We start from the raw sequence: 27,298 nt of genomic DNA on the forward strand, positions 1-27,298 counted from the left end.
ACATCTACTCTGTTCATCCTGGACTCAGAGAGTTTTACAGACTCCAAAAATAACAACCAACCAGTGCTGGACTATGGCATGTGTGGAGGTTGCCCACTAACTGCAAGTAGTAATGGTGGTCAGATGGTCATAAAGAGGATCACCCGCAACCTCTGTGTGACCACTTTTGACTGCAAGGTAATTGCACAGGTTTTCTGGTGGGATGAAACCTGTCTCCAAACAACTTAGTCCCACTTGGACTGACTGTAATCAATCTCACACAGATTGGCGACTCCCACAACTTGTATACCACGCATGTCTTTGATAGAGGAGTCAATTGCTTGCAAAGTGGCTATATTGTTATATAGAAGAAGGCCTCTGTCATTCTGCATTTAAATCACCATCTGCAGCAAGTTCAATGCACAATGCAAACCCACAAATTTCCCACTTTCTGGCTACACTGATAATTAGCATAAATTAGACAAAACTCAATGAACAAAAAACAAACAGAGAAGAAAAGAACAATAAAAACAACAAAAAACAATAAAAAACTGGATATTTTATTACTAACTTATAAATTATGTACTTACATATTTTGTTAATAGTTCACAACCAGCTATGAACTAATCCTTCCCACCATTATGAACATGAATAAATGATATTGATACATACACTAAATTATTTGCTCAAACACACTGTAGTAATAAGAGGTAATTGAATCCTCATAGAAAAGAGACATTGAAAGTTTATCATGTATGGTACTTAGCAAACAAGCAGTTTATGATCGCTCCACAGCTAGGACTTACAGATGTCTGCAGTAAGCTCTACTCTTTTGTACCATGAATTGTTGAATCTTTATACAAACACTTTAATCTGCCAACAACAAAAAACTGCAATACTGTATGCAGATGGTGGGTACAGAAAGTAAAGCATGAAGGTATGTTAGCTGACAGAACTTGCTGTTAAGTGGCAACAATTTTTTAGGGAAGTAAAATTTAATAAACTATAATGTTATAAGGGTAACGTGAGATCACATCTATGGGAGTAATGCCGAGAAGACGTGCTTGCAACAGGACAAAAGACCTGTAGGATCAGTAGGTATACTGAACAAAACGTCTGCAAAAAACAAACAAACAATCAAAAAACGTGATTTACGCTTCACAAATAATAAATGTTCATTTTCAAACTGCAGTGCGTGAAATCTCAAGCGAAGCCATTAGTCAACCAGCTTTAAATCTGCCTCGTCACTGACGATATATTCAAATCCTAATGGAAAAAAATCCTATCCAGACCATGTGAGATATTCTGAATACAAATGATTGTTAAAGTAATTCAAACAACTTGTAAGTACGTCGATTTGAAATCTGTTCCGAGGGCATTTTTTGCGTTGCATTTGTAAATACCAGAGTTCATGAGCACAGGGTTCTGTATGACCAGACTGCCCTCCTCTGTCATATGAATTCCTCCCTGTACTGTGTGCCGGCTGTGGGGAACCAGTGTGGTGCGCCCAGGTAACGTCCATGAAATGTCTGGCTTGGGAATACCAGTTGCGACACACTTTAACATCACGGGCGATCCCCTGTTCGCTCTGGTGATGGAAGTCATTGTACTTGTGATTCGTGGAGGGAACACCATCACAGTGACTGGGTAGGATAGTGCTGACGACCCGAAAGAGTTGGAGGCTTTACAAATATATGTTCCTTTGTCAAAGGTAGCCATCTGCCTGAGCTGGAGCGTACCATTGGAAAAGAAAGATATTCGGCCAATAGTTTGAGGTTTGTCCAAAACAACACCATTGGGCAGGATCCATGTGATTGATGCCTGCGGCCAGCCATCCACAGTGCAAGGCAAGTTCAGATTGAGGCCATAAGTGATCTTCATCCCACCTGGAAAAAGTCAAATTGTAACAGTAAGATAATTTCTTGCTCAAAGGATAGACACAATAAATACAATGATACGATAGAACTGAGATAACACAAACATGCATTGACTCTTTGGCAGAACCTCTGAACACAAAAATCATACTTGGGTGCAGACCAAAACAACTAAAACCTTTAAGACCAGCGGTCCCCAACCTTTTTTGCGCCACGGACCGGTTTAATGTCAGACAATATTTTCACGGACCAGCCTTTAATGTGTCGCGGATAAATACAACAAAATAAATGATACGACCAAGACAAAAACTGTGGTATTCTGTAAATATAATAATAAATGTGAATTCACTGTGTAATTGTGTAACTTTATTAGCAGCGTCCTCCTGAAATGCGCCAACAACACTGAGAGTAACATCCTCCTCTCTGCCCCTCAGTGCTCTCTGGTCGCTATGGTAACAGGTAAATATTTCTTTCAAAATAAGATGCACAACTACAACACGGGAAATGACCCAGGGAAGCTGAGTTAATGATAAAAACCCTGAAAACCATAAATTTCACACCCGAGACTCAACTCTCGCGGCCCGGTACCAAACGACTCACGGCCCGGTACTGGTCCATGGCCCGGGGGTTGGGGACCGCTGCTTAAGAGGAAGTGCTCTTGGTCAAACAGACACATTTTGCAGTCGCTATTAAAAAGTGGGAAAATAATTAAAACTGGTCTTGGTCCAAAGACAGCGGGCATTACACAAATATATTTCTTTCTTTTTCACATATGAACGACACATAACAAAAGACATTTCTGTTTCATAAATTTTGGCTAAAAAACCCCAAACATACCTGTAGATCCTCTGATCACTGGCTTTCTCCCAGCTTCCAGGGCAAAACGTTTCTCTGCTTGTCCTGCAACATTTTTTGCTAGGCACCGATACACTCCTTTATCAGCTGGAACTGGTCGAGAGATCCGCAGAGTTCCATTGCCTAAATAATGGGTGAACCGCTGGAGTCTAGCACCAGGCATCAACAATGTGCCATTGGGTAGTATCCATGAAAACTCTGGGTTTGGCTTGCCACGGGCAGAGCACTCAAGAATCAGTTCCCCTCCATCTGGCTTTATTGGTAAGATCTCAATATTGGGAACAGAAAAAGTAGGTTTCTCTGCTAATGATGCTACATCAAATTCAACCAAAAGTGAGGCTTCCCCCATGTTGTTTTTTGCTAGACACATATACCTCCCTTCATCTGTTTTCCTTAACCCCCTCAGCTCCAAGGTACCATTTTGATGGACTTGAAAGCGACCTCCGAGGTAGGGTGCTGGGAGTGAGAGGCCATAAGGAGTAACCCACCAGACTCTTGGTTCGGGTTTTCCTTCCACTCTACAATGCAGATGTGCTGTTTGGTACGATACACCCAAAACCTTGGTGGTACTCCTCCCTTTCACACCATTGATAAAGGGTTCCTGGGGCTCAGCTTCAACTTTTATGTTCTTTACATCATCACCAGCTGAATTTCGTGCCAAACATGTATATATTCCTTCACTAGACAGTGTCACTTTCTTTACGAGTAACATTCCACCATCCATAATCTGAAATTTGTCGGATGATGCTGGTATGACATCCTTTTGTGGTGAGATCCATGTGATTCTAGGTGTAGGTTCACCAGTTGCCTCACAACTCAGTTTGGCTGATTCTCCCAGTTTTATCGTCACTAGTGACTGTGACTTGAATCTAATTTTCGGAGCATTTGGTCCCACTTTGACGCTCACTTTTCTTTCATCTTTTCCCAGTTTGTTCTTGGCATAACAGGTGTAGTCACCCTCATCTTTTTTGCCCATCTGCTGGAGAAGTAAAGTTCCATTGCCAAACATAACATATCGGCGGTTACGAAGGCCGCTATCATCTGACTGAAGGGCGTTGTTGATTATTGTTCCATCTGGAAGACTCCAGAAAACTTCTGGATCGGGTAGGCCAGTTGCCACACAGTCCACCTAGAATGAAGGTAGGGGAGAGGCAAGTATACCGATGAATCCAAACAGCTGATCTATACAACTGGGTATGAAGAATTATGTATTATGGAAGAATCGTGGTTAAAAGAAACATGAAGTCTGTTTGAGTCATCAGCCCATCCTGACCCTGCTCAATAACAGCTTGATAATCTTTCCATTAGTAGAACTAAATCATACAAAGGAAAAACTAGCACATAGTAAAGTGAACTGTTAGGTCACATTGTGCCTCAGAAAACCAAAAACGCCTCATGACATCGATTGATTGGCTGCTCTGCTGTGCAAAGATGTTTTAAGACCCACATGAAAGTTGGTCTTAATATACTTATTAGTATAGATTCTGCTATGAGAGAAATAATACATATAAATAATTATTCATGATTATGAATATAAGCATGAATAATTATTAACAATTAAATATAGAATAGGGGTGCCCACACAGGAAGCAACTAGCAATGATATGGTGAGACCATAGAAAGTCAATGATGTTCACAAAGTTCACTAGCAACCTGAAGTTGTCAGTCCTGAGTTAAACATTTCTCAACCTTAAGGTGAGCATACAGGTGATTGGCATATTACAATGTGGAAAATATTTTGCTAGTTTGCTAGTGACCAACAATTAGCTACAAAGCAATTTGTGTGGATGTCTCTTTAGACTTTTCCACCATAGAATTAATGTAACATTAGCTGATATTCATCTATATGTTGCTAACAATGATTTAGATGTAGATTTGCAGTCACTCTTCGCACTTATGGGAGAAGAGGACTCTAAGCATAACAGAGCACCAGATGCCTTAACTTTAGGAATCAAGTGTTCAGGGTTCTTTCCGGGGCAAACGTCCTGAAATTACTGTTTTTCTTGAAACAATGGACTCAATGATCTGGCATAGACTAGAGTTATCACACACAGATATATACCTGGAAGTTTTCCCCAAAAGTGACCCTGGTCTGTGCCATCCTCACATGTTCGATTTTCGGAGGGGTCATTAACACCTCAACCTAATAAAACAAATGCATAAAGTATGTTATTGTAAATAACAGCAAACCTTGGTTCATATTTCTCATCAGCTACATATTGGTGAAAGTTATGAAAATCCACTTTTAGTATTCATCACTGACACATCAGCTGCTTTAGCTTTACTCAGCCCACATTAAAAAAACAAAACAGTGAGGACAGACCTCACCTTTAATGGAAGGCACAGTGTTAGAATTTTCGAACATTAATAGTTATCAACAAGGAAGAGATACTAATGAGCTTCCAAAGAGTTGGCAACAAAATGAACTGGCCCCAAATTGCTCTGACTTGTTATTACCTGGAAAAGCTCCATGTCCTCTCCATTGGGTCGCTGGAAGACACACAGATAACTTCCACCATCCAGCTCAGTTAATTGAAGAATCCTTAGGGTCCCATTACGGAAAACTTTAATTGGTCTCTCTGGACTGGAGGCAGATGGGGGAGAGAAAAGGCACTGAGATTAAAGCAGTTTGGTTTAAAGGCAACCTAAACATTTTGAGTAATCTCTTTGTTAGTACTGGTTCACAAAATGGGACATTTCAGTTACCTGTATCGATGATCCAGGATCGTTTTGGATGGTAGTTGCCAGATGGTCCCTCTCGTGGAGTCAGTAGACTCCGGACAATGGAGGTAAACAGCAGAACCATACATAGCTGAGACGGTGTGTTGATGGGATGGGGTAGCATGCCGGTGTGTTGGAGGAATGGGAAGAGGAGGAGGAGGTTGGCGAGAGAAGGAAGAGGAATCTGCTCTCACATCCAGCTGGATTGTTCTTTTGGCAATTCCCACAGTGTTACTGGCCAAACACTCATACCTGTGAGAGACTGATCACAGCTTAGTGACACCTTTTAAACAACTCAGCTGTCACAGAAGAACATAAGAACAACCATACTGGAGTTTACTCATAAATCTGTGCTGCTTGGAACGCACGATTTTTAAAACCCGCTAATGGTTGATCAGTAATGTTATTTTAAAGAAAACTGCATGCCAATCCCTGTGTCACGGGAATTTAATACAATTTATATGACTTATGAAAATAGATAGAGCCAAGATAGCTGCATTCATACATACAATTACTTAATTATTTTGGCCATCTCTTACCTCCCACCATCAGATGGCAGAACATTCTTGATGAACAGTGTCCCATTTGGGAAGACAAACAGCCTGCGTCCCAGAAACTGTGATGGTTTGACTTGGACACCTGCTGGGAGCGTCCACTTGAGAGCAGGTGGTGGTTCGCCCTTCACAGAGCAGTGAAGATAGACACTTCTGCCTGGTTGGACAGAGATTTATTGGTTTAGAAGGGTAATGATTCTATGAACGTTTCAGCCATGTCTTTAAAAACACTTTCAATGTAGATGACAATATTTTTTGTTGTGTGAATTCAAATTACTGGAAAATCTCTGCTTCTGTATCATACCTGGAGCAATGATCACACTATCCAGTGCTTCTTCGCTTATGCTTGGAGGCAGAGCTGCTATGTGCAGATGATAAGTAATTGTATCTGCACCTGCTGCATTGCTTGCAATACATTTATAGTTCCCTTTGCTGGAGAAATTAGCAGAATGAATGTGAAGGGTCCCATTCTGAAGCAGAGACATTGGAGAGAGGATAGTGTAAAGAGTCCCGGCATCACGAACAAATGTTTTGTCTGGGAGAATCCAAGAAATCTGGGCTGGTGGTTTGCCAGAGGCCAGGCAGTCCAGAAACACATTTTTTCCTAAGTAGACTGATATCTCTGTGTTCTTGGGTGGTTGAATCTTGGGTGCCTCAGTTTGGACAGCTAAGGTGATGACCATCCGATCTGATCCAAACCTGTTCTGGGCTGTGCAAAGGTACTGTCCTCGATCCTGAAGCTGGATGTTTTTAATAACAAAAGTTCCATTTTTGAAGACTTCAAAGCGGGTACCGTGCTTGCTGTTAGCTGGGATAGTGGCACCTGAGGAGAGACCAAACCATAAAGACTTCTAAGAATTTCTGCTAGTAGAAAAAAATAAATGGCAGACCTATTTAATACCAGACCAGAGCTGAAAGTCGAGCACACGGTAAATTGTGCCTTACCTGTTGAGACTTTCGTCCAAGCAACATTGGGTTCAGGATTCCCGGTTGCTTTGCACGGCAGGAGGACATCACTCTCTGCCAGCACTGACACGCTTGCTGTGGTAACTGTGGTAATGCGAGGTTTAGCCCCACCACCACCACCTTCAAACATCCATCGGAAAGGAGGTGCAGCTGTAGGACGGCGGGAGCTAATTCGTCCTGCTATTAAATTAATCAAAGCATCAGTATTATCAGAATTAATTTCTAAACAACATCTATTATATTATATTATATTATATTATATTATATTATATTATATTATATTATAACTCTTTCAAATGACCATACATCCAACAGGCCACCAACCTTCATGCAAAGCCCCAGCGGTGGTGTGATGGTAGGGAAGAGGAGTCGGCATGAAACCAGAGAATGATGATGATGATGAAGGCTTAGCAGAGTTTGCGGGCTGAAGGTTGCTTGTGTAAGAGGCAGTAGGCACTGCTGGTTTGGGGGTGTAAGGTCTATGTTGGGATGGAAGGTTGGGTTTAGGCAGTAAGGGGGGTGGAGTATTGTAGTAACTAGGGCGTGGTTTGGGTGTAACTATTCTCCCCAGCTGAGCAATGCGATCAAGCTGTGCCTGGAAAAATACAAATCAAGCATGATCCTTTGTTATAACGTCAACATTTTTCAAATAAACATAATTTCTATTACAAGAAAAAAGCCAAACTGAGCTCAGATACTGAAAAAGTTTTTCATGAAACTTTATCATCCCACATGTGTGATATTGGACTCAATACACATTCAAGTTCTAAATGAAGTTTCCATTTAGCTTTGTTTTCAGTTTAAAAAAGTCAAACCTCAGATTTCAGTAGCTAATGCTTTATTTAAGAGCTAATGCTAACTGTCTGTGGTGAATTTATTCACACAGATTTTATTTCCAAAGGCCTGTCTGCTGCACAAGACATTAGATTAAGCATGTAGATTAATAGATTAATAGGAAGCATGAACCATAATGCCAGCCTACAAGCCTACGAGCCACATGATCATTACCCTGGGCCTAAAGAAGCAAAAAGCTCTTCAGCTTTGGAGTTCAGATGATCAAAGAAAAACCTCTTTAGACTGGTCAACAAAGGGCATCTCTGTAGGGAATGAACATTTTTCTTGATGGTAGATTATTTTATCTTGTGTAATACAACATAATGATGTGAAAAAAGACAATAGACCTGCAATACCTCACAACTTTGCAACAGAAAGAGCATGGTACCATTTTTTGGTCTTCTAAGACAGTTGTGCTATTTTTGTGAGGTTGTCCAATATGAGCATGTCTCTGCCAGACATTTTCTTATGAATATTTACATACAAAATTAGACAAAAGAAACCATGTGAACTCTATACCAGCCCCAAGCCCCCCATTATACCTGTCTGTATCTGTTCCTCAGCCTGGTTAGAAACAGTTGGTCTTTTGTTTGGGTCATGCCATCCACATGATGATTCTGACGATGATGTTGGGATAGGTGGGTGTTTGAGTAAGTCAGTCTGATAGTCCCTGCTCCTGAAACAGTGGGTGTGGGTTTGACTGTTTCAGCTGTAATTTCTGGTCTGTTGGTGACAAATGCGCCATGAGCCCATGGGTGCGGGAGAGCTGCAGGGTGTGACCCTAGGATGAGAACCATGAATTGCAATAAGGCTTAAAATGACAGAAAATATAAGAAAACTAATATTGTTGTGTGCTCAACCCACACCTTTTAGAAAGGAAATTATAGCATGCTACTTTATTTACCTTGTCTTTGATGAGGTAAAGATCTTTGTCCTGGCCAGGAAGGGTAGAGGGGATAATGATGATGATGATGATGGTGTAAAGACCAGCTAGAGGTTGGAGGGACTCTGGGAGGCTGGAAATGCCTGCCTGGATTCACATTAGTGTGCCTTCCTGTGTTTCTGTCTTGGTTTCCATATGTAACCCTCTGGGTGGTAGTTTGTCCTCTTCCCTGGTTGGTTTGATGAAGCCAGGGGTGAAGGGGCTCCATTACGGGGAAATTGCTCATTTGAGGCTTTACAGTTGGTTTGTGTATCCATTTGTCTTCTCTTTGTGTGCCCTCATCTCTCGTTCCACCTCTTGCTGAATGTGATGTAAAGATGTTGGAGGATGAAGATTTTGCATGCGTTAGTGTTTTTTTCTCTGGTGAAGGTCGAGTGTAAAATCTCGGTTGTGTTGTTGACCTAAAGATATCTCGTGTATTGTAGCTCTCTGTAACCAACTTTTCTGTGTCTTTCTTTCTTCCTTCTGTCTCTATTTGATATTTCTCTTGCTCCTCCAATGCTTTTAGAAGCAGGTTTTTATTGTTGATGCCATTTCCTTGAGTTTGTTTTGTCATCTCTACTTTATTTATCTCGGGTTTCTTTAAGTGTACAACATCCTTCATCTTTTCTTCAATAGGCCGTATAGCTGAATTATTTTTTTTAGGAGTGACGATTGTCTTTGGATTAGGAAAATGGTTTCTACCTGGCAAATGACCTACGTGGGGATTAGTTTCCTTAACTGATGGAAAGGGGGTAATGCTAATGCCAAGCTCCTGAGCTGTAATAAGGATTTCACTATCTAAATCTTCCTTAGCATCCAAACTGTCACCAGTTTTGTAATTATATTCATCATAGTACTCATCTTCCTCTGTCTGATACTCAGCAGATAAGGTTTCATAGCTTTCCACTGTGGTTGGAACAGTTGTTGTAGTTGTAGTAGTGGTAGTTGTAATGGGCGTTGTTGTCATTGGAGTGGTGGTTGTTGTTGGGGGAAGAGTTGTTTGGGGTTTGTTTGATGAATGATAGAGGGGGTTAAGATGTGGGTGGATTCTTCTCACTGGGGGTTTTCTACGTCTGTAAGGGCGCCTTCTTCTGTTTGCACCAGCAGAAACAAAGTCAACGTTTCTTCCTCCCTCTCCTAAGTGCTTATTTTCTGACTGTTCGACTGACTGATGAACTCCAGAAGGAACTGTAGTCCTGGGAGAAGCAGTCTGAAGAATCTGACTTTCTAATGTTTCAGAGTGTTTTTTCTCATTCTCCTTTTGGCCTGTGTTTGAATGTACCTCAGGATTAAGTTTCACATTGATAGGAAAATCTGTCAATTCTATCCTGGTATCAGGAGGTGTGGTGGTGTGATGTAAGTTGTAAGCAGCAGTATTAACCATAGTTGCAACTGCAGTTGTAAGCTTGGCTGTACTTGGTTGGATGATTACTGTGCTTGGCTCCTCAAGTGTCTGCTCAGTGGGCAGAGCAGCACTTGGTTTCGCATTAGCTTTTGCCAGTATCTCTGCCCAACGATTTGGATCCAACTCCTTAATGGATTTATTAGGTTTTCTCTTTGAATCTTTCATTCGTATCCTTTTCGAAAAACCGTTAGGATTCCTTTGCCTCGATCCCACCTTCTCAGGGAGTTGTGTAGAAAAAGGACGCACAATTTCTTGAAAATCTCCCCCTGAGCCGTCTCCTTCTTCCAAAGCAACTGTCAAAATAGGATGCTCTTTCTCAGTTTGTACTTTAGTCCTTTCAGAAGCCTTTTCTCCCCTGACTTCCACTATGTGAGTCAGCATGTCAGCTCCATACAGATTGGAGGCCAAGCAGCTATATTCCCCTGCGTCTTCTAGTGTCAGTCTTCGTACAACCAACGTCCCATTCTCCATCACTTCTGCTCTTCTTGTCTGTTGTGTGGGGAGAAGAACTTGATTTCTGGGTAGATACCATATAGTGTGACTGGGATGAGCCGAGGTCACCTCACAAGGAAGAGAGAAAGTGTTCCCTCTCTCAACTGTAATTTTCTCACCATTGAAAGCTGTTGGACTCAGTGAGCGCTCTTTGATGGTGAGTCTCAAGGGCATCAAGTCCACACCGGCTTTAGTTCTGACAACACAGTGGTAGACACCGGAGTCAGACAGTGTGGCATTCAAAATCACAAGCCGCCCATTTTCAGAAATGTGTATTTTATCAGTTACATCCTCCACAACGGACAAATCTGGAAGCATCCACTCCATTTTCACCTGTGGATCAGATGTAATAACACTGCACTCTAAGTTAACCTTTGACCCTTCAAGAGCAATCTGAACGCGTCCTGCTGTCCCTCTGCGAATTAGTGCCCAGGAAGACGCAAAGTCACTGTCATCTTCAACCCTGTGGATGTTGATGTCCTTTGTTATTAAAGTAGTGAAATCCATCACCAGTTTCTTGGTCGTTGTCTGCTTTCTATTAAGCCTCAAAGTGACTCTGGGTTGAAGCAGCCATGAGGGTTCTGCTACCAAATACCCTTTTAGTTCTGTGAAATACGGAGAGTTCTCATTCACAGCTTGTGTGTACTGATAGGTTACTCTACTTGCATTTCCCCTCTGATGACCTCTCTCCAAAATTGCAGGGCTTTCGTAGTAATACGCAACCAGTTGCCACAGATTTTGCAATTTCTCTCGATCAATCTCGCATTCAATAGCAGTCACCAGTGATACATTGACAGATAAGTCCCTAGGTGAACCTGGATTTGCCGCCCACGTCATAGGTGAACTGTCTTCAGGATGGCGAACATCACATGCCACATGAGCACTGTTTCCATGGCTATCTGAGAGAACAATGGTCAGATGACCTAAAGGTTTTTCAAAGTCCCGAGTGTATGGAGCGTCAGGCTCTGCTTCTGATTCAGCCCACACTGGATTGTCCCACTTTTTGAGAGGGGAACGAAGAGCCGGTCGTTCACATGAAAGCTTGTCTGGAGTTAACCTGAGAAAAAGGGTCCCATTCAGGTGCTGAGGTGAGGAACACTGTGGGCATATGTCTTTGGATCCACGTTCCTTCTTACACTTTATTACTCCTGGAAGGATGTGAGGGAAAAAAAGTTTGGAGGGAAAAGTAAGGCATTGAGAAGATATAAGGGAAAATATTAGAGATGATAGGAAAACAAGGTGAAATAGTGAAATTACAATGAATTAGAGAAAGTACATGTACCATAAAAAATATTTAATGATAATAAAAGAGCATGCTATGTTTCCAGGCTTTTCAAGTGCTCATGTGATGACATAGGGCTAGGGTTATGCTTTCATACCTTCATGTGTGGAGCTCCATTCCATCAACCAGTGGAGCTGACAGTCGCAGGTCCAAGGATTACCATGTAACGAGAGGAGCTCAAGTCTGGGAGCTGTCTGCAGAGCTCCGGCAGGTAACTGCTCCAACAGATTGTCTGATAGATGTAAGTGTCTGAGACAAAAACATTTACACGGTGTCTTTGTTAAAGGGTCTCCAGAGTGATGGGGACTGGAAGGATTGTTGAATACATTGCACATATTGAAAGGAAACACATGTATTACCTGTGTCCCATCCTATCCTAGACCCACAATGCAAGAATTTTAGGAACTATCAAAGCTCTTTAAACACTGTTTTTGAGGTCCTGTTTAGCTTCTGTTTGAACGTTGCTACACTCTAAGAGGAATTTCTGAGCAACACATATGTGATTGGTCTGAGAGTAAGCATACATTTACTGAAACAATCATTTTTGGGGGCTATTATCATTTGCACTGGGAGCTAAAGTCCTCTAAGAAGTGTCCTCTTATATTCAACGCATAAAAACACATAAAATTTCACTTGTAATCAGACATTATGCTGCTTAAAGAAAAACAGTACATCTCTCTGCCTACTTCAGTATTACGCAATCCAAAACACAGCTCCAGTTTGTTAAGGCATGAGTCTGGGTTTGCTCTCACAACCATCAGCTGGCTAATATGGGACATTAGCATTTCTATTGGTGGCACCATGCAAACCAAAAAAAGAAATAAAAAATAGGATGGCAGCATCCTTACAATTAGGTGAAATCTGCTGTTGCCTGGTGATTTCATTGGATTTTTTGATATTTAGCAGCCAGTTTTCAGTAGCTGTGGTTACCAACTGGTCTGACTGACCACTTTTAATGGAAGGTGACTGCACGGGTCATCTGTTAGAAGGCATCCTAACTCAAGATTTCTGAACACCTAAATCCTTTTACAGTTAAATGACAGCAGCTATGTCACTACTTCTGGAAGAATTTCAGTTTTAGATCAGTATGGTTCCAGCCCCAGCCTTTGAATTCAAGTTGATGTAAATTTCTGCAAATGCAGATGGTAATTTATTTTTGTTTATTTATTTAAAAATTATATTTACAGCTAATCACTATATTATCAGAAACAGACTGCATGGAATTACCAACTCAAGTCCATTACAGTACAAACTGATAGCAGACCGACTCCATTAATTTTCATTTCATTGCCATCTTGAGGCCTCATGAAGACAGCAGCTGACTTAAACTGGTTACAGACCTGGTTTTCATGGCAACCATTTAATAGGCAACAAGATAGCAAATTCATTACACATGGTTGTAATAATTTCTTTTGTGCTGTGGTGCCTTATAGCATAAGTATGCAGTGCTCAAAGGAGAACCGCACAGAGTTTACGTTTGTTTGTCAGGTTCTTTGAGCCATTCCAGTTTCTAAATGAATGCCAGGGTACAAGGTTTCCTAGTAGAGAGCTACACTGTGAACCATATTTTGAACGGCTTGGCTTACTTGCGTATATTTACTTCCAATCAAAATAATGTAAATAGATAATTAGGTACAAACTCAATAACCTTAAGTTAGTTTCAGATAAATTTCTTGATATCTTACTTGAGTCCTGAGGTCCAAAAGTGTCCTAGTACTGACACTGTTATGAAGGTATGCGGGTGGACCTCTTTGAGAAGGTTCCCCTCCAGCTGCAGGAGTTTTAGGGAGGTCATGCCAGAAAAGGAGTATGGCTCTATAAAGTCTATAAGGTTGTGGTCCAAATGGAGACGAATCAAACTGACAAGACCCTCGAACAAACCAGGATTTATTGACGTTAGCTTGTTGTAACTCAGCTTCAAGATCTGTAAAATAGTGAATGAGAGAACTATGAAAAGACAGAAGCACCAAACTGAAAGACATTTTCAAAGATTGCTGCGGTCTTTAGTTGGCCTGTGATGTTGCTACAGCACAAGAGTAATCAGGCAGTTGCAGTTGAGCCTCATTCCACCTGTCTAATGTGCAGTAATAAAGTCTAGAGTCTCTCATTTTTAATTCTGATGTAATTGCATGGATCATTGGTGTGTTTAAAAAGCTAACTTAGGCGTTGATCGGATCCATCTGGACCCAACAGGACTCACTGCAACTTTAGTCAAGCAATCAAAGAACAGCTAATTACTGGCTTATATGTGGTTTACACAGGAGAAGATTGAATTGGACTTTGTGCATACACTCTATGCCATTGGTGTTCATTTCTTTTACACTTATCATTTCTTCATTGTAATCTGTGTTTCCATAAAAAACATTTAATGTCACTGGTAGAAAGAGATTCTGATCTACAGAGTGTGACGCAGAAGTAAACTTGGCTGTTGAATGAAGTTTCCACTTATGACCTAATCAAGTTTGTTTTATTCACAAATTTCTCCTGCAGTGGTTCTGAGGCAGCGCTTCACAAAGCAACACGTGCAAACACTTTGACACAAATGAAAAGTGCCACATTGGTTATCGCGAGTTTTTAGAGATGAGTCCAGTGAGCTTTGACTTTTTATTTCGATAAAAGCAGCAGTTCCTTCTGTTTATACCAACTGTAATAAACTGAGTCAAGATATGAGTGTAATGTATACAAAGAGACAAACTCTACCTGTAGTGATCTCAGGCTGTAAAAAGCTCCAGGATGAACCGTGTTAATGTCGTTGCCATGCAACATGAGCATTTCTAGCTGCCGCAGTGACCTGAATTCAGACCCCTCCACCTCTGTCAGGCTGTTATATCTGTTAGAGAAAACAAACAGGACCAGGTACTGTTATGGCATAAGGCGAAGAAGGCAACAATATTCAGCAATCTATGTGTGTAAATGTGACCTTTCAGATAAAAGGAAGGGTGACAGAGAGTGTTCAGACAGACTTTGACCCACAATGGTTTTTTCCTCCTTAAAGCTTTCCTATTTTTAAATCAGAGGAAACGCATGTGCAGATTCAAGTGATTTATCTTCTTTACAAACATCTAAAACAGCACCAATGTGAAACAGGAAGTAGCCTAACATGTGTTCAGAAAGTAGGCGCAGTTTCTAAGATATTATTTCTATTATTTCTAACAGTTCCAGAGTAAAAAAATAAATAAAGACAAAATGATCATGATATGTCAGCATTTCCAGTAACTGGTTATGAACTTTTCATATAGCTTTGCCATGCAAAACCACTCTGCAAACCTCCTCAAAACCTCTTCTGGCATCAACATCAGCACAAAAACTGCGCTGGTGCTTCATGGCCAAGCAGCTCCTTTAAGTGTAGCGTGTATGTGGCCATGCACTTGTGTCCATACATTCATTCATGTCAGCATTCATCAGAAACAGCTACATCCTCAGCCCCACATTGACTATACGAGTCTCAAGCATGTCAGACTACTTGTTGTTTAGAAGTCAGCCTCCATCTCCTTACAGCTTTAAATCCCCATGTGCTACAGCAGTCCCCTGTGCTGTAGGTGGTCCATACCATCCTCCATGCCATTTACTGAACAGTTCCTTTGAAAGACAGTGGAAACTGCATGTCTCTAAACCTACACTAAAGGAAACAGGCTCAAGAGTCTAAATAAAACACCCAAACATGTCTGGTGTGAACATTTAGAGTTAAAATCCCTCCACCTTATTTTCAGGGTGGTCCCGTCATCGGAAAGTTTTAAATCTGTTTGCTCCCTAAAGGCTCGTGGTCCCCTTCCAAATGTATTCTCTGTGCAGTGTCCTGCTGAAATTCCCTTTGTTCCTAATATGATAGACGCCGCCGCCGCCACACACAAAGTCATCAGGAATCAATATGGAATCGTAAGCCTCTGCTCACGCATCGTAGCTCTGAGTGTTTCTTGGCTTCACTTTGGAGCGCTGTAGCTGTAGGAACACGCATGTCCGATTTCGTCTGAGTGAACGCTAAACAAACGCTGCCATGCGAGCATCCGAGTACATCTTATAATGTCTGATTGAGCCCATGTAAGAAAAGCACAAGTCATTTGTCCTCTGAACTTTTACAATCAACAAGTGAAAGACATGTGGCCTATTCCTCTATGCTCTACCCAGGCAGCTCCTAAAATGGTCACTTAAACTCAATGGGACAGTTTGCATCTTTGTCCGATAGTGACAACAGTTCAGACAAATGACTGTAGAGATTATTGTCAAGAGTTCAGGTGTAAGCATGGCTGCTGGTCGTACTAAGCTTCCTAGTGAAACATCAAACACGTAGTGGTTAAAGCCTTGATTAAACTACGAGTCCTCTAGGGTCCACTTTACTCTATGGAACATCAATTTCATCATCAGACAGTAAACACAACGGCCCTTGCGGACATCCATGTGTCTGCCTGTGTTTTGTGGCCCCACAGACTTGTCCACAGACGATTTACATTACAGATGCTTCTGTGGGAAATCTATGCAGAAGCTGGAAACCTGCGATGTAATCGGACGTGCACCGCCGTAGAAATGTAAGTACACATCGCATCAGTGCAGTCCAGAGCTGTTGGGATCATCCTGTTTAGTACCACTGATTCCTCCTGTGCATTTAAGTCTACTTTTTAAGTTTTTAACATTTACCAGTGACAGAATAATGATCACTGTCTCAATGCTAGGAACAATAATCATAGTATCAGGGAGTCATACTGTAAATGTCAGTAAATTCCTGAAGGGAGATTGCGGAAACCGTTGGAATGGACGTGAGGGAACAAAGATGTGGAAGGAACAAAAAATGAAGTGGAAAAACGACCATGTTAGCCTCTGAAACAAAATACAACGATAATGAATACAACACAGGTTCAGATCCAGGAAAGAAAAAAGTCCCAGAACTGTATTTGCTTCTGTCATGGCTGGCACGCCACTTACCTGGATTACATCACAGGCTCTATAAAGGTCAATCGCAGAAGTCCAAATGCCAAATAACATTTTCCTGCTGCACTGAGCAAAGAGCAGCGTGAGGGTTACTCGTACATGATGTGCGGTGTGACGTACCTTTGAGCAACCAATAAAAATGAACCTACAGCTGCACTAAGTTCAACCACACAATGAAGAAAAATATGGAAGAAAAGTTGATTCTGTTCTTATTCAAGTTCAATGAACTTCATGACACAAGTTCACCTGGGCACAGGGACCTCGGGAGGAAAGGAGTGTTGCAGAAACAACACACTCTTCACTAGCAGAGACAGTGCCAACGCTTTCAGGCAGAACGCACAACATATTTTGGTCCGTTCGCTCCAGCTAGCGGTCAGCGCAGTGCATGCCGTTCCCTGTGTGAAAGGGTCTTAAATCAGGCCTTCGTACAATGCACCAAGTATGCATATCCCACCCAGTGGCAGACTTCAAAGAAGTATAAGAGGAATGACTGAATGAATTAATCCACAGTGGAGAATAATTGAGGCATGACTAATAAAATAATCACCATTTAAAGAAGATAAACAGGATTTTTGGGAACTTCAGAAACGCTGGGTTCATTTCAGATGGACGTACAGCAGATGAAAAAAGCCTTTTTAATTTTAGTTGTTGACTAAATTTCAACTTTTACAGAGATCAGCTTATAAAACTAAGCTAACATGAGCCTCAGGTGGTCCGATACTCTGTAGAAAACTGTTTTTATTCTTTCCAGCAGTTTTTTTTCTTTTTAATGGCTTGATGGCTACGTACATGATGTAACCTTTGCTTTAAATTATAGGCAAACACAGGTGTTACCAATCACATTAACAAGGTTAAGTCCATTTCTAAGCCTTAATTAATGTGATTTATAATTGTGTTTACCTACTATCCTCTGTAAAAATAGAAAACATGGAAACCTACAAACTGCCTCGGTGTACATAGCTAAAGACACAGCTCTTACACCAAGCAGTGATTCACAGGAGCTGAAGTTTGCTCTCTGCTTGTTTAATTTCAAAGCACATAAAGTACAGATGGTTCCAGCATCTCTGCTGTGCTACAGTTGAATCAGGTAAGATTTTCCTGGACATTTTTGATTGCACTTGTACAACAATTATATTATGTGCAATATTGTTGCAGATGTGAAAAAGTTTTTGCTGAAGGGTGTAACTTCATGTTAATATTTTATTTGTCTTACTCTAATTCCTTCAGTAACTGTCCCTGCAGTGTAAAACATGCATTATGCTTTGATTCAGCTGCAGCGGCGTGATAGCTTTTCACACAGAACAGGAGCCCATATGGAAACTGTTTGCCCCCTGTAAACTGCAGGTTGGCACTGCATAGTGCTTAGTGGACCACATACCCCCTGAAGTACTTATATTAGGATGCATATAATGAGTTAAAGTACCATAAATAGAATAATCTATGAAAAGTAAGTAGCTGGAGTGATATTCAAACTGCAATCATGAAATGCAGTGAAAGGTTTTTCCCAAAACGGAGCCTCACACCCAAATGGAAACCCCTCCTGTGGACAGTAGTGCTGCTTTGCCGAGCAGTTTGATAGATGGATATGTATTGTTTGGAGCCAAGATAATTAGACAAGGCTGTGTGTTACATACAAAACAGTGGCTGGGTGATTTTTTTTTTCCTACTGTGCTGGAGGGCAGTGAAAGCTCCATCCATAATTCCCACATGGAAGTGATTAGGAGATTTACTCTAGTACCACATGCTGGTGCTAAGCCCTTATCTTCTGGGTTTAAAGCAAATGTTGTCATATTAAATGCACCACGGGCCACTTGCTGCCTGGGGTTTCTTTAGTTGATATGGCGGGTTGATAAGATGAATGCATGGCAAGCAATAATCCTTCTTCTTCATTGTAATTTCTCTTTAAGATTAATGTCATTAAAACAATTGAAAATATTTATCATGACTTGATTTGCGAGGCAGCTTGATCATTCGTTACAGAAAGAAAACAGGCAGACCACGGCATTCGACATGGCTTCATGTGTTTAGTTTTCTTCCCCTTGGACTGACATTTGGTAACTGTGTCTCAGTACTCCTGTGGGCATGCATGTGTGTGGAATCTTACCCCAGGTTCAGCCGCTCTGTGTCCTTAGGAAGAGTTTTTGGTATGCTGGTGAGGTGTCTGAACGTACAGTGGACCTCTCTGACACCTGGACAGCTGCAGCTCCGGGGGCAGGATGGGACAGTGTGGACAGGAATGATCTAGAGGAAGTTTAAAGGAAGAAATCCATGGAGTGATATCAGGCAAATGTAGAAATTCAGAAGACAAATGGGCCTCTATACATTTTTTATTTCAATAAAGTTTTACCATTTGCCACAGCAGTGATGCAAGGAGCAGGGAAAACCACGGTGTAGCCAGGCTGCGGGCGACCTTGGCGCACCACCACAGTGCCATGACTGGATGGCTGTTTGACTGATCACGTCATGAACACACCTGTAGGTGCAGATTTGTGTTAACAAAAAGATGTCTCGCAGTGCCGTGTACCTTACAAACATGATCACATAACACACTCTTTTCTTTATATTGATCCGTGTGCGGAGTAGATGATAATGTAGTGGAAACCATCAGACTACCACACTCTTGCTTAGCGCATGCTGGAATGGACTGCTGATAGAATAAGCTGTCGAACTATTAGGAATGATGTAATGATAAAAACTATTTTATTTCGTAGGTGTGTTCAGCTGCAGAGCATAAATCCTTCAATAATGAAGGATGCAATACAGCAGATTCTTTAGCCAACTACAGTCATGTGAAACAGGACCCCCCACACTAAGTACAATGCTGCTGCTTGCACAGGAGTTCAGAGGGAAAGTAGCAGCCAGCTGCTCTAATCAAATGCACCTCATTAACTGATCCCCTATAAAAGCTGAAGTTTTGGCATTTTGCTGGTTTGGACCATTCAGGTTTGTCTTAATGCAAAGCCAAAATCTGGAGGGGATGTCCCAGCAAAGTCACCTGAAGGTCTGAGAAATGCTCAGAGAAACTACAACAACTTCACCTCAGACGCTGCAGGCCTCTGTTAGCATGTTAAATGTTAAAGTTAATGACAGTGCCGTATGAAGTTTTTAGTGCCTTCTAAGTTTTTGAATCCTTTCTCACCCTTTCTCGTTTTACATTTAGATTTCATTTGAGATTTAAGGAGCTATGATGAAAGTAAAAATGTAAAAAATGACCATAATGCCTCTCAAATTAAATCACATCAGTAACCGTTTCCATAAGCCCAAGGTGATGGAACAACAAAAGTGAGAGAGACAGAGGAAAGAACACTGGTAGCATTCAAAGCATGAGAAGCACTGAGAAAGGAAATGAGAGTCGTGAGGAAAAGTCGACAGTAGTTCTTGTCGTGCCAAACTATTCAGCCTCAAGGTGGACGAAACATCCTGGAGAGGTTAGTGCACTTGGTTTAATCCTGTCCGTCACTACAGTAGCCTGTAAATCCTCTCATAACCAACATAGTCGTGTAAAAACAATGGCTGCACTTGGTTTTAATATTTTGAAGTCACCTCAAATAAATAGAACAGGATAGAATGCAATACAATAAACAGTGGAATGGAAAATAACTACTTAACACTGGCAACTTGTCAGCCGTAGCCCGCTGCAGTGCCAGGGCGTTTGGCGGCCATTAGCCTGGTTTAAATGTTAACATGCTCCTTTGAGAATGTTACATGCCAATTACATACAACCAAGCACAATAAAAACACACACACTGAATCCCACATGCACATGATATTGCTACATAGTTAGCCAAATAAGATACAAATAAAGGAAGAGAACAGATAGAACCAAACATCACGAGCATATTTTAAGTCATTTGAGGCCAGTCAAGGGTTTCTAGTTTCCTTGTGTGTCTCTGTGCTCTCGCCCCTCAAAGGCAGGCTGATTCATCTAACAGCTGGTTGTGTGTGTGTGTTTGACAGGAGGTCCTACAAGGTGAAATTTGATTTGTTATTATCATTGCAACACAAATCTACGATCGTGCACTTCTCATATTTCTTGCTATTACAGAGGTCAGGTCATCATCACCTGGATTTAGTCATGACAGTTTAAATCAAAATAAAGAATCTGTTCACACACAAGCGGAAAAAGACCCAAATGGACCGTTCTGTGTCAAAAACAATATTTTTTCCCCTTTAGATATTTTGTAGTTAAAATAAAACATTTGGCATTATTTTGACGTTCCAGGAATAGTTTAAATTTCATAATAACAAGACTAAAGGACCCAGCAAAGTATATCACTCGTAGTGGGAAGAAGCTATACAGACCTACGTCTACATGTTGTAGCTGTGATGGGGCAGTCTCGCCTGATCATGGAGGCTACTCCTGTTTATGTCTGCGTAGCTGCTGGTCTCTCGGTTTAGCCCACGCGTCTAAGAATGCACAAGTCGGAGTGAAATGGAGTGTTAAACACCAAACACTCCATTTCAGCCATTGTGTGTGCTTCTGATCTATGCTTCTTGGCCTTTCATGTTTTTGCTTTTTTCCACACGTCTTCCTCTTTGCGGTGACTTCTGCTTTCCGTCCAAAGCGAGTTATTGACCAATTTAACCTACACGAACTTTTTCAAAGACCACACACGAGTACATCTCATAGACCTCTGCATTGGCTAAGTTTTCTAAATCATTCCCTCTGTGTCGCCAAAGACCTGCAAAAAAACGGATACAACCGTGGGACCGTGAATTGGACTTAAGAGTCTACAGGAAGGATGTCAAACTCCTTTTACATGGTGGGCCACATACGGTCAGCTTTGATCTTAAGCTGCCCGACCCGTGAAACCCCCCGTTCTGTCAGCATAAAGATGTCTAACCACACATTTAATCCTCAAGCTATGTCCCTATAAGAACATGAAGGCCATTTTCAACAGTACTTCTAGAGTTTTTCTACAACATGATAAAGAAATCCTGCTGTTGGTTTAAATTGTAAGAAATAAATGTGCAAAACTAAAGGAAACAAAAAAGACAAAAGACCCATTGTGACAGACAGACACTTCTATATTAGATTATTTTAAAAAAAGTTACTTAATTACTTTTTTATAACAAATAATTCTATGCCCTCCCTCTCATTTTTCAAATCTGTCCAGTGGGCCAGATTGGAGTCTTTGCTGAGCCAATTCCGAAGAGGTCAGGGGCTAAAGTACAAGTAAGGAAAATAATCTCTGGAGCTTTGGGGTCAAGGATGATATCACAGTATTCACAATAAACGTCCACGTAGCTTTAATCATCCATTCTGTTCTTTCAATGACATGTTAAAAGGAGTTTTGTTGCAGTTTATTGGGTGTTACACATACCTGAGCAGCAACTTCATGTCATAAAACTTAAAAACTAGGAGCCAGTTTCATCGACAGCTCCTGCATAGATTTTACAGTCCAGTAAAGGTGTCTGTTTGGTCTCAGTCTCCAGTGTGAATGGATATGCTGATCACAGGGGAAAAGAAGAAAGGGTAAAACACTTCTTTACCCTTTCTTTAACAGCTTTAACAGTTCTCCGCCTGAAAACGCTGGAAACAAAGAGTAAAAGCTGGAAATTAAAGTGTAAAAACAGAATGAGAGAGGGCAAGAGGTCGAAGAAAGGAAAGAAATACAAAAGAGAAGAAGATTAAAAAACAGAGGCATGAGAAAACACATGAGGAGATGAGAAAAGGGTTTCCCTGAACTATGAAACCATAAAGCACCTGTTTCAGGCTTTCTCCCGACAGAGATTAAATGCATATACCTCCTGAAAGGGGCAGAGCACAAAACTCTCTGAGCTGTTTCTTATCAATTTCACGTGTTTCCTGGCAAAAGCCTTTTTTTTCTTCATATCACTGCCAAAATATATCAATCTTTCTTTTATTTCTTTCTATATGGTCATGCTGTCTTATAGCCATTCAGTTCTTTTCATCTCCACTGCACTTTCAAACACCTTGAGTGAATGAAGCAAAGCAAACTATACTGTAACCTGTAAAGTTGGTTTTCTATTTAGGTCAATGGTATGTTTTGCTAGCACTTTACACTTTGGCACATGGATTATCCTTGTGTGGAGTGTGCAAAGAAACTCTATATAATACGCCACTTGGTGTCTTTTATGAGATGTTACTTTTCCCGAATCACATAAAGAGTTTTTTTTTGTTTGTTCAAACATGAGGTTTGTGACCACTAACTACGTGATGTTAACTTGTAAGATCACAGCTTACGGCCCCAGTCACACAGGCCTAGAGACTGTTTCAAGACCACCCAGCAAACACTGGTCACGAGGGAGAAATGTGTATTCCCTGAGCGGAGGCAAAACACTCCTTGTGATTGCTTTGGTTCGTAGCAGATTGCTGCTACTGCTTAGCAGAGGTGGCAAAAGTACAGACATTCTCTACTTAAGTAGAAGTACAGATACTACTGTGAAAAGTAAAGTAAAAGTTGAAGTACTGATTCAACTTCTTTACTCCAGTAAAAGTTAAAAAGTACAGGCTCTGAAAAGTACTCAAAGTAACAAAGTAAAAGTAGCTCCTTGAAGGACAATTTTACCACATATTTTTATGCCAATCAAACTGACCCTTGTGCTACATTAATGCAATAATAAAATAATATTAGTAGATGGGAATACAAACTTTATTTCAATCTAAATTTTATTCTAATAAAAGAAACACAACTCAAAATAATTTCTATTCAGAGCTCCAGCAGACTTTCCTAACGTACAGGCTGTGATCAGCTGACCTGCTGCTCTGTGTGGGTGTACACGTCTGAATTCAACCAGATGTTAGCAGATGTTTTATCAGTCGTCCTGGCTGATCTCCATCCTCTACACTGACAGTCCACTGTTTATGCTGTCTTTATACTTTACACTATACAACCAACTTAACTTCAAGTTGATCTCTGCTACCCTTTATGTAACCTAACTCTGACCATGAACACCACAGCCACTCTGCACTCTCACACACACTTTAAATCCATCACAGCACAGCAAACTAAGCTATTTATCCTGCAGCAAGCTGTAGAGTATTTTCATGCAACCTTTAAAAAACACAGTTAGTCTGCCTCAGTTTGTTTTGTAGCACATTTCACAATATGAAAAACCTCCATAATGCCACATGTACTTTACATTTCCAGTTTATCAACCATCACTGAGCTTCCTTACCTTTCAAACTACCCTCTCTTCTTCCTCTCCTGTCTTTCTTATCTTTCTCCATCTGTGAGTGAAGTTAGCTCTCTTTCTTTAGTCTCCCTGTGAAATAAGCAGCTGGGCCTTTAGCTAGCAACACACAGTGAGGCAAACTGCACACACACAGTTTGTTTGTTGGGCTGATAGAAACATTTAGAAAAAGATGAACATGACTGCTTTTCATGTGTTTGTTTTAATGTCTAAAGGTGACAGTGACAGAATAATAAAAGTAAAAAGAAAAATAAATACTACACTTAACTGCACTTCAGTAGAATTTTCAGGTGCTACGTTACTTCCCACCTCTGCTGCTTGACTAGTAATTAGTGTTTGCAGACAAGCTGGCATCTTCCATGCAGACTACAGGCAACTGCACCAATCTTCTTGCAAAAATAGCACACCCTTTGTGACTGATTTCACCTAGCAACAGCAAGCAACGTCCAGGAACCATTTGCTAACACGTTGGGTAACTGCATTTGATCTTTGCAATCGGTTGCTGTATAAGGATATGGCAGACAACTTTTGAGCAATATGTGCATGACATCATGCAATGAACTTTTATACTTTTAGCACTTTTATCACCAGGAATAAAACTTTTTTTCCTGGAGACTGTTTTAAAAAAAATATATCAAAGTTTTTGTTTTGGTTTGTTAAAGTAGTTTAGTTGGAGATTCCATTGGGATTTTCCCTCCAAGTACCAGGTGTAAATCTCTTACAGTTTTAGCTTAGCATGTGGATGAAGGGAAGCTTAGCTGACTTTAAAGCTAATCTAAATGCTGCTGTTATGTCTTTGGAGTCAGGGAGTCTTATTTTTGAAAGCTGGTCCTCATTAGTCATTAAAACAGAGCCATTTCTAATAAATACTAAAACAAAACAAATGACTGTTTTTATTTTGTTAGACTTTAGATATTAACAGAACAGAATTCACATTCTTGTGTACAAACATCTTCTTCCCAGTAAGTACAAGATAGACGTCCAGACAATATTCATAAAGAGCAGATGGTGAGCTAAGATAGGTGACAATAGAATATTTCTTTATGGAGCAGAAAGAATGGTAAGCCAGCGGTCATTCAACATCAAAATATTTGCTAGTGACTTCTCCTTAGCAGCTGTGTACTGGTGGAACGTATCGAATCGAATCAAGGTATCAGCAACTCTCGACATCATGGGTGGTCTATTGAGCAGAAGAATGACGCCGGCGTAACAGCTTCAAAATAGCAACGCTAAGCTTTAGTCAGTATTCAGAGTCAATACATTCCAAGGTAGTTGCAATATATCCAAGAGTACTTTGAGGTGCTTTTCTTATGACGTGACAAGCTAGAGTTTTAGTTGAATGACAACAGTAACAGAGTCGGGTAGGCTCATTGCTTTTCAGTGCAAGTAAGCTACTGAATGTAGTTTACAGTTTCCTACCACAAGCAAGTCTTTAGAGCTTGTCATACTATATCTCCCAGCCTTAATTGTGTTGTTAGGGTAAAAGTACTGTTAGCCAACGATCCGCCACCGAAGACTGATCAAAAGTCAGATCCCTCTCACTTTGATTATTCTTGTAAGAATGCCGGAGTAAAGCCAATACATCTTTATGTCAAAAACATTATGCTGACAGTCAGCCAAGTCACAGCTGCTTTATTCAAGATAACACATGTCAGGAGACGACTACAATATGATTCCCACATGTTTTCCGTGCACGTCTGTAGGCCTGCGATCATGTGCTGCCCATATATCCTCATTCAGAAATCTCTTTCAACATTATGTGCCGAGTGTTGCCATTAGATACTAACCCTGTCTACATAAGGTCATCTAGCAATTATAATGGTTACATTTACTGATTGATGTGGCAGTTATGATTCTTTATTAACGCCTAATCACCTCATAAGGGAAGAAATGGTAAATGGACTAGAACTTACGCAGCACTTTTCTATTCTACCTGAACGCTCAAAGAACTTTATGCAACTTGCCTCATTCGCCCATTCACACAGGTACTGTTTGCTATGCTTTTTCTGTCTAACATTCACACACGTTCACACCATGATGGATGCTTTGCCTCTTGAGCTACAGCGAAATGATAACTGAATGTGTGCATTACACAAAAAGGCTCTATGTTGGTTTTGCTACTATGAAGGTTGAGAAGAAAGTTTTTGTTTTGGTTTCTTAAAGTAGTTTAGTTGGAGATTCCATCTGGATTTTCCCTCCAAGTACCAGGTGTAAATCTCTTATAGTTTTAGCTTAGCATGTGGATGAAGGGAAGCTTAGCTGACTTTACAGCTAATCTAAATGCTGTTGTTGCGTCTTTGTAGAGTGTAGGAGTCTTATTTCTGAAAGCTGGTCCTCATTAGTCATTAAAACAGAGCCGTTTCTAACAAATACTAAACTGTGTATTCATGTTGACCGTCTGTTTGCCTGAAGTGCTCATTTGTACCAGTATGATTAAAATGCATGTTGCCAAAGGACCCGGTTATAGTAAACAAAGATTTGGTCTCACATAAGTCTGTCTTGCACATAGTAAATCATGTATAAACATTTGCTCTTTGGACACTTTGGTGGGCTGTGGGCATGCATGTCACATTATTCATGTGAGAGCTAATTCACAGCTTTATTAAGACTTGTGGACAAAAGAATGGCAAATTTAATTCTATACAAGCCAACAAACAGATGAATTACTGTGACACTGGTGGCCAAAGTGGCTCTAAAACGATCATGTTTACTGTCTTTGGACTCTTATTAGACAACGTCCAATTGTTAAACGTAGAAATTAAGAGTCAACAGTCACATTTCAAACCTCTTAATTGGAGAAAATTACAGTCAATTCTTGTAAAGCCAGTGTTCTACGTAGAAAACAGCATCCTGAAACTTCAACTCAAACAACTGCATCTGGGAGCATTTAACAAGTTCTCATTAGGAAAAACCACCAGAGACTCACCTGAAAATTCCTCTAGAAGAAGGAAAACATAAACAGCTTTAGTAGAAAATAGACAAAGTCCTTTGTTTTGGCTGCAGGATACAAAGCTTTACAAGAAAACCAGGTGTAGACAAGAAAAAAAGGATCCAGTTGATGTTCTAGTCCTGATGATGTTTGCTGATTTGTAAAGCCACCAACGTCCCGAGGTCTGAGAAGGAGGCAGTAAAAGAGGGGATGGAGCGCTCTGTCTGTGTGTGTGTGGATTCGTTTGACCCTCTGTTGGTCTCTTAGGCATCTGGATTTCAGTTTAACTGCTTTTCCATTTTCCCGTGCCTTTCTGTAACTGTGCAGTCAGGAATGCTGCTTCTCCATCCCCTTCTACACCTACGCTCCCTCCTTCACCTCCTCCATTCATCTCCTATCCA

At 40.8% G+C, this 27,298-nt stretch overlaps 1 protein-coding gene across 1 annotated transcript; it reads right to left on the bottom strand.

The window, feature by feature from the left end:
• Positions 1-551: 551 nt before the first annotated feature.
• Positions 552-27,190, bottom strand: si:ch211-159i8.4 (matrix-remodeling-associated protein 5). Its single transcript, XM_063488042.1, has 17 exons — positions 26,895-27,190; positions 19,158-19,283; positions 18,915-19,051; positions 14,588-14,717; positions 13,573-13,811; positions 11,985-12,136; positions 8,688-11,753; positions 8,326-8,564; positions 7,274-7,544; positions 6,929-7,129; positions 6,288-6,806; positions 5,969-6,140; positions 5,415-5,681; positions 5,166-5,292; positions 4,771-4,851; positions 2,691-3,837; positions 552-1,865 (listed from the first exon to the last, which is right to left on the bottom strand). Exons 2-17 carry the CDS (start codon positions 19,242-19,244, stop codon positions 1,312-1,314), a joined length of 7,389 nt encoding a protein of 2,462 aa, XP_063344112.1. The 5' UTR covers positions 19,245-19,283; positions 26,895-27,190; the 3' UTR covers positions 552-1,311.
• Between the last annotated feature and the right edge of the window lie 108 nt (positions 27,191-27,298).

This window comes from Pelmatolapia mariae, linkage group LG2 (assembly GCF_036321145.2).
Source record: "Pelmatolapia mariae isolate MD_Pm_ZW linkage group LG2, Pm_UMD_F_2, whole genome shotgun sequence".
NCBI lineage: Eukaryota > Metazoa > Chordata > Actinopteri > Cichliformes > Cichlidae > Pelmatolapia > Pelmatolapia mariae.

What these genes read in the sequence shown, in the direction of transcription:
- si:ch211-159i8.4 (XM_063488042.1), bottom strand. Translation starts at nt 19,244, where the DNA reads ATGGCACTGTGGTGGTGCGCCAAGGTCGCCCGCAGCCTGGCTACACCG. An exon ending in CATCACTGCTGTGGCAAATG is followed by an intron (nt 19,052 to 19,157) that starts GTAAAACTTTAT and finishes AACTTCCTCTAG; the next exon opens with ATCATTCCTGTCCACACTGT. An exon ending in CTTTTGGGGAAAACTTCCAG is followed by an intron (nt 3,838 to 4,770) that starts GTATATATCTGT and finishes CCTTCATTCTAG; the next exon opens with GTGGACTGTGTGGCAACTGG.